A 10636-nucleotide genomic window follows, 5' to 3' on the forward strand; every position below is an offset into this window, starting at 1 on the left:
ATGTCAAGCAGTCAGTTTAATTTACTGATGAATACACAGAATTACTGTTTTGCAACAGTTCCAAGATTTTGAACTGCGAATTAGTGGCAAGGTTGTATTTTGTTTTGTTGACATTTGTTGAAATAGTTTCAGTATTCATTTGGCCTGTACCTTTGTCCACAGGTGGATTTTGCCTTTACAGTTTGGCAGAGCTTTCCAGAGAGGATTGTAGGCTATCCTGCACGCAGTCACTTCTGGGACAACACTAAGGAAAGGTGGGGGTATACCTCCAAATGGACTAATGACTATTCCATGGTATTGACAGGAGCTGCTATTTACCACAAGTAAGAATCCAGAGCATCTGCTATCCTTCTTCTGTATGAAACATAATAGTAAAGAGGGGGTGGGGTGTGAAGAACATTCTTCTGGGGAGGGGGAAAAAAGATAGTAAGTGGGTCTACTTTTTATGGGGTAATAATTTAAGTTCTTGGTTGAGCTCTGGGGATCTGGTAATCATTACTGCACTTGTTGGGTCTCTTTGAAGTCACTTGTGTTTTGAGGCAGTCGGACTGCTCTTTTTAACATCAGGAATTACATACTTCAAAGAGTTCCCGAATTCATTAAGCTGCTTGGCTGAATGGCCTGTAGCATAGCAGAAAGGAGGTTACTTCCAGACCAGCTCTGGGTATGTGTTGGCTGACAGCTACAGACTGCAAAGTCTTCTGGCTACTCTAGAAATGTAGTACAATGGGCATGCGACAGTTCAGCATATTGCAGCATGTTGGAGAAAACCTATGCAGTTAGAACTTCAGCAGACCAAGGTCCTCTCTACATTTAAAGAAAAAGAAAATTCTGGAATCTCTAATCCACACCCCCACTAAGGAGAAGACAGGCCACAGGGGATGATACAGACTCAAAGGAGAATAATTTCAACAATGAGAAGAGTATAGGGCAGTTTTAATGCAAGTTCTTTCCAACTGAACAGTTTGGGAAGAAAATAGGGAGGATGAATTCATCAGTGTTGTCTATCATATTGTAGCACAGTGGGGCTCTCCTTCCTCCTTGTCCATTATCTTGATACTTAGACCCACATTGTTTCCTTCAACGTGGTTGCAGAAAAGGTACACATGTTCTCTTTCTCCTTTAGCACTCTTTGCTGTCCTGATGAGACACGGATTTTCCCTTCTTGTTGGAGGGTGAGACCAAAGAAAGGAAGTGCTGTATGGGGAGATGAGTACAAAACTTAGGTTTCAATTGAGACAGAAATGTCCTGGATACCTGAAAGCCCAGTGACTTGTATTAATAACACTGCTGTTGCTTTTCAGATATTATCACTACCTGTACACTCATTACCTGCCTGCCAGCCTAAAGAATATGGTGGACCAACTGGCCAATTGTGAGGACATTCTTATGAATTTTTTGGTGTCAGCCGTGACAAAATTGCCTCCAATCAAAGTAACACAGAAAAAACAGTATAAGGAGACCATGATGGGACAGGTATGTAATCACAGCATGTTTCAGCAGTTGGGATGTATTGATAATGTAACAGGTTCACTTCTGAGTTAGGCTTACAGAGTGGTACAATTCTGTCAAATATTTTTGCAGTTTCTAGTTTAGCAGAACTGTGAATAGACTTTAGATATGCTTATTATAATGAAGAAAAAAGAAAACCAGCAAACATCTACTGTGAATGCTGTTTCCCTTCATAGTTTTCTGACATGATGTTACTCATGGTGATCCCAAACTCTTGAAACTGATGACTACGGTGACTGAATTCCAGTTAAACCCTAATTTTCTAAGTATTCTAGACTGAAGACCTAGTCATGGAATGCTAGAAGCATAAGTAAATTCTAGAAATATTTTCTATTTTTTATCATTATTGATTAATATAATGTACCAGGCTGTCCCTGTGCTATTTTAAATTATATAGTGTGATTCAAGCACTGACACTGAACTGTCACAACAGAGATAATTTGTGATATGCAAGTGTTTTTTCCCCACAGGAAACATTTTATCCCACAGTCATGCCATCACTCATTGGCAGCCATGAAGTGCTTGTTTTAGTTCTTCTTCCAGATACTGGATAAGCCTTCTGTCCTTGCAGAAGTACCTCTAGTAACAGGGGTACATGGTAGTGTGGGGACACTTGTCCTCCTGCCCTGTGTGAGAGAGCAATGAGGGGAATAGCAAGTCCTGAGCAGCCTCCCCTCTGAGCTGCCATGGTGTCAGTGATCTCAGTGCAAGCAGCACCACTATTATTGGGGGGCAGGTGAAACAAGGACCCTCGATTTTCCCCTCCCATTTTCCCCTGGTAGCATTACTCAGATCTTTGACTGGGGAGTTGCCATGTCAGTGTGTAAACTGCATTATCTCTGTGTCACTGTGCTGGCACCTGAGGTGGCATTGGTAGCATTCAGCAGTTCTGACTCGTCTGGGTGCCCAGGAGACCTTCTGTGAACAAGAAGGTCCCATCCAGAAAGTCCCTATTGCTTCCAGCTTCAGCCTCACCTCTCCACAGGGCTGTGCTTTGGCTGTTTGGCAAAGATGGAGCATTCATTTTTCATCTTACAGCACGGGTGACTCGAGTCAGCCATGAACTATAACTCTCCTACAGACAAGTTGTTCCTGCAGCTTTGGGAAATGTAATGGACCATGTTCATAATTCCTTGAAAGACAAATAAAAAATTAACATAACCTCAGTGTTGTGACAGAGATGAATAGTCATATGGAAATTTGGTGTTAATGGCCAAAATACCTGCTATAATCCTCTAGCAACAAGCTTTTACTTGCTCTTTAGTGGCTCTGTATAATCAGGAGGCTGCAATCAATGCACAATATAATCTACCACTTGAGCTGAACTGGACAGGCCTTATCACAGTCATTTGGCAAGTCCCTGACTTTATCTATTTCTTCATGTTTTAATTTACATCCTTTGACTTTATCAATTTATATTTGTTTTTAATATAGTGGAAACATAAGTGCTATAGAGAGATGCATGGGAAGTGGCACAAAAAACCCCTAGGTTCTCAACATTAATACTTTATCTTAAATAATAGTTTTATTATGTTTGTAAATGTTCTTTAGGTACAGACAATGAATAATAGCAGCTTTAAAGCTGCAAGGGCCTTTTTTTTCCAGAGCTGCTGAGTTTCAATGGACTTCCACAGGGATTACAGCTGCCCTGAACTTTGGAAAATCATGCCAGAATATTTTGCATGTATGCAGTCAAAGACCATGGTGTTTTCCTTGGGTCAGAGTTAAATATGATGTAGTGTGGGACTCCATTTTTTGTCAGTGAGACAGTGCTGATGCACTGGACTTGGCCAGAGGGATTCCTGGAAGCACCTTGCTTTTCACTGCAGGGCACACACACAAGAGGTAATGGCAAGCACATAAGACCATCTAAGTTGCAAGCTGGTTGAAATTACTTGTCTATAAATTCCTGCAGATCTGAACAGCAAAAGTTCAGGTTTGACCCTGAATAATTGTTTTCCTTCTATGGCTGAAGACCATGGGCAGCAACTGGCCTGGCCTTGGGTGTGCGCCTCTGCTGGAAAGCAATGGCCCTCTGTTTTTTCCTGGTGGTTTTTAAGAACTTGTTGTATCTCTGAAATAGCTGGAGGGTTTGAAGGAAAGAACAGTGGGGGATAAGGTGAAATAGAGTGCTGGCAAGATTTGGGAGTGCTGCTTGTGGCTGTTGTGTTCCACAGGCTGGCTCGTGGTCGAGCTCATGTTTCCACTCAGCCCTGTCCTCTGCTGTCTTTGGGAAGTCAGGCGTGTCCAGCTCGGCACTGCTGGATCTGCTGTGGGCAGGGTGTTCTTGCCCTCTTTGAGCCCCCCAGGCGGGTTCCGGCCGCCACAGAGCCGCGTGTCCCTGAGGCCTGGCACAGTGGGGCGCCATGGTGAACGCCTGGCCCAGCTCCCGCCATTCATTCTCGCCATTCCCTCCATTCCCACCATTCCCTCCATTCCCGCCATTCCCACCATTCCCTCCATTCCCGCCATTCCCACCATTCCCACCATTCCCACCATTCCCACCATTCCCTCCATTCCCTCCATTCCCACCATTCCCTCCATTCCCGCCATTCCCACCATTCCCACCATTCCCTCCATTCCCACCATTCCCACCATTCCCACCATTCCCACCATTCCCACCATTCCCACCATTCCCTCCATTCCCACCATTCCCACCATTCCCTCCATTCCCACCATTCCCTCCATTCCCGCCATTCCCACCATTCCCACCATTCCCTCCATTCCCACCATTCCCACCATTCCCTCCATTCCCACCATTCCCTCCATTCCCTCCATTCCCGCCATTCCCACCATTCTCTCCATTCCCTCCATTCCCACCATTCCCTCCATTCCCACCATTCCCTCCATTCCCTCCATTCCCGCCATTCCCACCATTCCCTCCATTCCCACCATCCTGTGTGCCAAGGGTGACCCTGATCTCTGCTCTCCTCTCCTCACAGACGTCCCGGGCCTCGCGCTGGGCCGACCCCGACCACTTTGCCCAGCGGCAGAGCTGCATGAACACTTTTGCCAGCTGGTTTGGCTATATGCCGCTGATCCACTCGCAGATGAGGCTCGACCCTGTCCTCTTTAAAGACCAGGTCTCCATCCTGAGGAAGAAGTACCGAGACATTGAACGACTCTGAGGCCGCTGCCGAGGGAGCCGGACTGTGCGCCGGCAGCGAGCGCCCGACCCCGCCGGCCGCGGCTCCGCGCCCAACCGCCGGCACGCTGCTGTCGCTGGGACTAGGTCGTGTACAGTTTCATTATGGAACATTAAATAATTATTTTTGAAATGATTGCTATGCAGGTTTAAACTTTTTTAATGATCAAAAAAAAAAACCCTATTAAAAACAGAGTTCTTTCTTTAATCAAAATTGTGTTGGTTGTGAATATTTCAGAGCTGCCATTTCTTTCTTTTATGCATTTGATTGTCAATGCAATTTTCATTCCTTTTTCCCTGCGCAGTTAAACGCTGGAATCTCACTGGGGGAAAATGCAGCAGGTTCAGAAACAAACTGAGCACAAACAGGACAGAACTGAAGTATTAATCTTTCTTGTTTACTACCAACTTTTTTTTCCAGTTTTCCCCAAGCCAGTAGCAGCCCCTGTAGCTGAAATCCTTTGGACAGCTGGAAAACTAGAGAATCTCCAAGGAGCCAAATGAGAGGGCAGATCCTTCTGGTTGGGGACCTCTGTTTTAAAGGCAATCAGCCTTGCCTTGAAGGGAGAGAGGAGCATTATTGTGGAGGAGCACAACATGGAGCACAGGGACACACGTGCACAGCAGGGCTGCAGGGCCGTGTGTTGTGCTCAGGGAGGCACGCCTGAGTGTCCCTGCCCATGGATGGCACAGCACCCCGGGGCATGGTGGTCCTGTGGGACACCCAGAGCTGTGCAAGTCCCTGCTGCAGGCAGTAGTGCCTCTTGGCAGCTAAACATCCAGAAGTAGATTTGTTCTGAGGGTAAAAGGAGTGGTGATGGAAAGCAAGAAAGCACTTTGGTGCTTGCAGTGCAGGTATTTGGCCTGTAACTGGCTTATTTGAAATCAAAGCATGGGCTTCTCTTTTTTCCTTTTTTTTTTTTTTTTTTTTTTGGAAGTGCAAATATATAGAAACATTCCCTCATGGAGGTCTGACACCTGAAGTAAAGCATATGGTCAGACACTGGGTCCTGGCACCAGTGGTGTTCCCAGGCATGCTTGGGGCAGGGTAACTCATACAAAAAACCTGCTTCTGAAAGATGAGTGCTGCTCGTGCTCCAAAATGGTTTTAGCATTTCAAATATAAGTGGTTTTAAATTGAAATATTCCAGTTGTTTATTTTTTTGTAGTCTTTTGCTTATTTATGTGTTTCTTCGCATTGAAGAGTGAAAACAGAAGCAGTGATTTGGGTCAGGAAGATGCCATTCCAGTTTGCTAAGAAAATAAGCACTTTAAAAATGTTTCAAACCCTCACATTTTGGGGTGCTCTGTAATTATCCCCACCCCAAGAGGAGCTCTTTTAAGTCACAGCAAGAGGGTTTAGTGCTGATGCCCAGAAGACCAGCAAGCCTTTCTATACCTCACTTCTTTGTAAGCAGGCAGTCTGGTAGCAGGGATGAAGAGTAGCAACTCTTCAGTCACTACCAGTCCCATCTAGTAGGGATGAAGAGTAATTGGACCAGAATGACCACCTGTTTCCTTCAGGCTCAGGCACCTATTTAATATGCAGCTTTAAGCAACTCACATAACCAGGGCATGCCTCAATTTCCTCTTTGTAAAAGTAATTGTTACTGATTGTAGAGAGAATGCTGTGAAGCTCAAATAATTTCTCTTGCTGTTAAGATTATTATTCCTAAACAGAAAGTTGCTGTCAAAGTGAAAAGTACATGTTGCTAAATGTTGAATGCAACCTGACATGTGAAGACTTGCAGAGGGTGCTTTGCTTTGCATATGTATTGCAGTATTTGAACAGAGCATGTCAAGTTAGGACAGGACCATCAGGTTCCTGGCATTTTGTTTTAGAATCATAGAATGGTTTGGGTTGGAAAGGATCTTGAAAATCATTTGGTTCCAATCCCTCTGCCATGGGCAGGGACATCTTCCACTAGACCAGGTTGCTCAGAGCCTCATCCAGCCTGGCTTTGGACACCTCCAGGGTGTTCTGTGCAACCTGTTCCAGTGCCTCACCACCCTCACAGTAAAGAATTTCTTCCTAATACCTGATCTGAATCTACCTTCTTTCAGTTGAAAACCATTACCCCTTGACCTGTCACTACATACCCTTGTAAATCTGAACCAAATCTTTAAAGGAATCTGCCAAAACGTGTGAGACTGCAGTGACTTAAGTTGCTGAAAGGAAGAGGTGCCACTTTTCCCTCAGTTCCCATTGCTCTCCCAGTCCCTGGCCATGCAGTCTCACCTGATACCTTCGGCCATGGTGGTGGCCACCAGATGCTTCTGTGAGCCCATTCAGCTCTCTAAACTCATGGAAAACTGTCCAGTGATTTATTGGCTTTTTCTAATACCAATCTAGAGAGTTAAATCAGCATATGGAGAGAAATGTCAAGAGGCAGCAGTAGGTAGGCAAGGCCAGGGAGGGAAGGGGAGCAGGATATATTTCAGTCTGTGTTTGGGTGAGCTGCTAATTCAGCCACCCACATCTTGTAAGAATCTGAACCTCACTTCCCTGTGCTCTCAGGTCTGTGCTTGGTGATCTGCATGGGAAGGTGAAATCCACTGATTCTATTTTCCAGAGTGAGAGGCTCAGTGGCTCCCATGACTTGGAGATCACGTAGCTCATTCAAGGACTGGAACAGACCTTCTCCTTAGACTCCCTTTTTGGAGAATGTGCCAAACACTGGATGAGGCTTTCAGGGCTCACGTTTTTGCTCATGTGCCATGTGCAGGTGAGTGAGCACCCATGTCCACCAGAGCATCTGCACCTCTGGGAAGCAGTCACTGGTCTGTAGCCAACAAGAGAGACCCGTACTAAAGCAAAATTACAGTTCTGCTTGGGTTTTAGTAAATGCCATTTGGGTTGGAGTTTCAGTTAGAAAGAGAGTAACTAACTATTTTTGGAGTGCAGCAAGTCAGGCCAAGCTTTTAAGCTGTTTGACATTCTGTTATCGTCACTTTTTGGGGTGGCTGAAAGAGACTGTGCTAAAGTTCACTCTCAGTGTGATTCGAGGCCCCTTGTGTTTACTGATTGCTAATTAAGCAAGTGACAATGGAAGGCTTAGCTCCAGAGGGATGAGGATAGGTAGGAGCATTTCCCTTTGCGTGTGTTGCCGGGGTGCAGCCGGCGTGCTGGGAAGGAATGTCCCTCGCGGCCGTCGCTCTCCGTGCCCGCAGCCCCGGGCTGCAGGGGAAGAGCTGGACACAGACCCAGCTCAGAGACTCTGTGTGTTACCCTCACTGTGGCCATCGCTGGCCAGTGCTCCTGAGAACAGCAGGCAAAGCCTCCCACGTCCACCTGTGTTGGACAGAGCTGTGTTGTTTCCTTTGTGAATGAAATCACTCTTCTGTCGTGTCCTAGGTGCAAGTTAATGGTTCTTTATTCTTTTTTTTCTCCTCTCCCAATTCAGATGGTGCTGAAACAAGGTTCATTCCTTGTTGCTCCTTTTGTAGGTTTTTTTTATTATTATTTTTCATTAACAGCAGGCTATGTTAGCCTTTACTTTACAGGTACTTGAATGCCTGATGACTTGACTGAGTGTTACGCATGTGGCCTTTTGTAAAGGTTACTGACCTTAATTTAATCAGGGGTGAGATGGGTGGATGAATGTGAATAGATCCATGCCATTAAAACAGAATAGAAGTAGGGATTAGAGTTTGGGAGAACTGATGAATTTTTAATTGAATTTATTAAAGGTAAAAAAAAAAATTAGAAACCCTTCCCAGTTATAATTGAATGAGATCTATTGCTGGAGAAAGGTTTCATGAGAAAAATGTGACACAAAAATAGGGGCAAACTTCCAAGATAGAAAGTGCCTGGCACTCCTTGCAGTCCCTTGGGCCTGCACAAGATTTTATTTGCCCTCTTTCTATTTTGTGAAAATCTCTAATGATTACCATACCTTTTTCTAGATGTGAATGTTTAAGCTTTGTAATAATTTCATAGTGAACACACTGGTGTGCTAATGCATGGCTATTGAGCACTTTGATCTTTTCCATTGGAAAACATCATGGATTTGATCAATTTCAGGTTGCAATTTTTCTTTTAGAGCCAATTTTGGCAAAGAAATTAATTTTTCGCCAATGAGCGCCTTTTAAAATAGCTCATTTACCAAAAGATGTCGTTTGGAGAATGGAAGTCATCATTTGAAGCAATGAAAGAAAGAGCTAGATGTAGACTCAGATTTTTTAAAAATCTTTACATGCCCAGTGTACAATGTTGTGTCCTCCTCTTTTGCACTCCCCTACTGAAACTAAAGGAATACCATAACATCTGTTATCCATCGACAACAATTTGTTAATTCCTCCGCTTAAACATCCTCTTACAGCAGAGGGTGGTTTGGTTGTCTGCTCTTTTTTTTTTTTTTTTTTTTTCCATTCCCAGGCGGGCTCTGATGTCTATTCTGGAAATGTGGCCTTCAAGGGCATCAGCCTGACAGAGCCATTTCCCTGGGCTGTAGTGGGATTTCACAGGATGCACCTGTGGTCTTCCAAGGAGGGACCTGCCCCACGCAGGGTCTTGGCTGGTGTCTGCTGGAAATAAAATTGCATCTTCCAAAATTTTGTACATCTCACCCTTGTTTAAAACTAAGTCAAGCTGGCCTTTATACCACTATTTTAACTGTCTTCACACACATTTTTTGAGTTGGAATTAAATTAGAGGGAGTTAAATTAGGCAAGGGTTAAACTGGGGGGCTGGGTGGGTATGGGACTCATCAGATGCTTTGAGATGCTCCCTCCCATTCTTTCACAATGTTTTTAGTGATTATTTCACAGTGGTTAGTGATGATCCAATGGGCCTTGCGACCTTGTACATAATTCTGTATATTTATTTTGAGAGAAAATATGTATAGTGTTTGGATTATGAGAATGGAAACCTGAACTGAGAATTCTTAGGTTGGCAAATGTAAAGCAAAAAGGCAAACAAAAATACAATCTTATTTTGTATAAAATGTACATTTTTGAGAAAAATTTTCTAATGCATTACCAATGTTTTCATAGTGCTGCCACATTTTTTTAAAGTGTTTCTCCCTCTTTGTTTGACTATTGACAATATGGTGCAATTAAACCTAAAGCAAATGTGTGAATGAGAGAAAAAGAGAGAATGAGAAATTTAAAAGCCATATAATTTGGTTTACTTCATTAACCTGTATACCATCATAGGTTTACCATCTAAGATAGGTTGGTTTTATAGATAGTGTCACCAAAGACTTTTTTTCTTCAGATTTATTTTGAAAAGTTGTTAATAAAGGACGTACATTTCTGTTACAGTGTGTTCTTATTTTCAAGGTAGAATAACAAATCTTTGGTTTGGTTCTTGAGAATGCAAATTTGGAAGCACAGTTGCCACATATGTCAATCTGGGGCAGTTAAATGAAAGGCTCTTTATCTGCTCTCTCCTCAGCCTGAACTGAGCGTTGGCTCTGTGCATATCCTGTGTCTCTTGTGCACTGACAAACGTGTGGTGTAGCATGTGGACACAGTGTCCTAATCCAGCAGCACTGACAGGCGTTTGCAGTCCTACCTGAGGGCAGAGCTTTGGTCTGTGTCACTTGTGTAAAGCAGGACAGTGTCCCTGCATTGTGACACAGTCATTGGTAGGAACAGTGACTTTTAGAAGGAGTCACTGTAGTGTGTACGTGCAAAAACAATCGCTCCAACAGCTTCAAAGGAGGCCTTTGAAGACTGATGCCTGCAGGCTGAGGATATATTGATTTATGACCCATATTTATTGTTGGGGGGTATCAGAATCCGGTCACAGTCACAGGGGTTTGCATTCAGCCCACCTGACTCTATATGTGCACAAAGCATCCCCTTTCTCTCTATCAGAGCTTGGCCTTGCTGTCTCCCTTCACAGCTGATGAACAGAACAAAGAACTGCTGGGGATGTCTCTCCTCACCTGTTTCAGACATGGGCTTTAGCATGAGATGAATTGTGCCTCACCTGTGCTGGTTTCTCTCTGCTGATGGTGCAAGCACCCTGAT

General features: G+C 44.2%; 1 protein-coding gene across 1 annotated transcript in view; it reads left to right on the forward strand.

Annotated features, from left to right (window-relative positions):
* EXT1 (exostosin glycosyltransferase 1) overlaps positions 1-9919 on the forward strand; it is a 181885-nt gene extending 171966 nt beyond the window's left edge. Inside the window, exons 9-11 of the mRNA XM_063173264.1 lie at positions 163-323; positions 1305-1476; positions 4455-9919. Coding sequence (XP_063029334.1) covers positions 163-323; positions 1305-1476; positions 4455-4640 — 519 coding nt within the window. The 3' untranslated portion in view covers positions 4641-9919. The remainder of the gene's footprint in view (positions 1-162; positions 324-1304; positions 1477-4454) is intronic.
* The last annotated feature ends 717 nt before the right edge of the window (positions 9920-10636 follow it).

Source organism: Melospiza melodia, chromosome 1, assembly GCF_035770615.1.
Source record: "Melospiza melodia melodia isolate bMelMel2 chromosome 1, bMelMel2.pri, whole genome shotgun sequence".
Lineage (NCBI taxonomy): Eukaryota > Metazoa > Chordata > Aves > Passeriformes > Passerellidae > Melospiza > Melospiza melodia.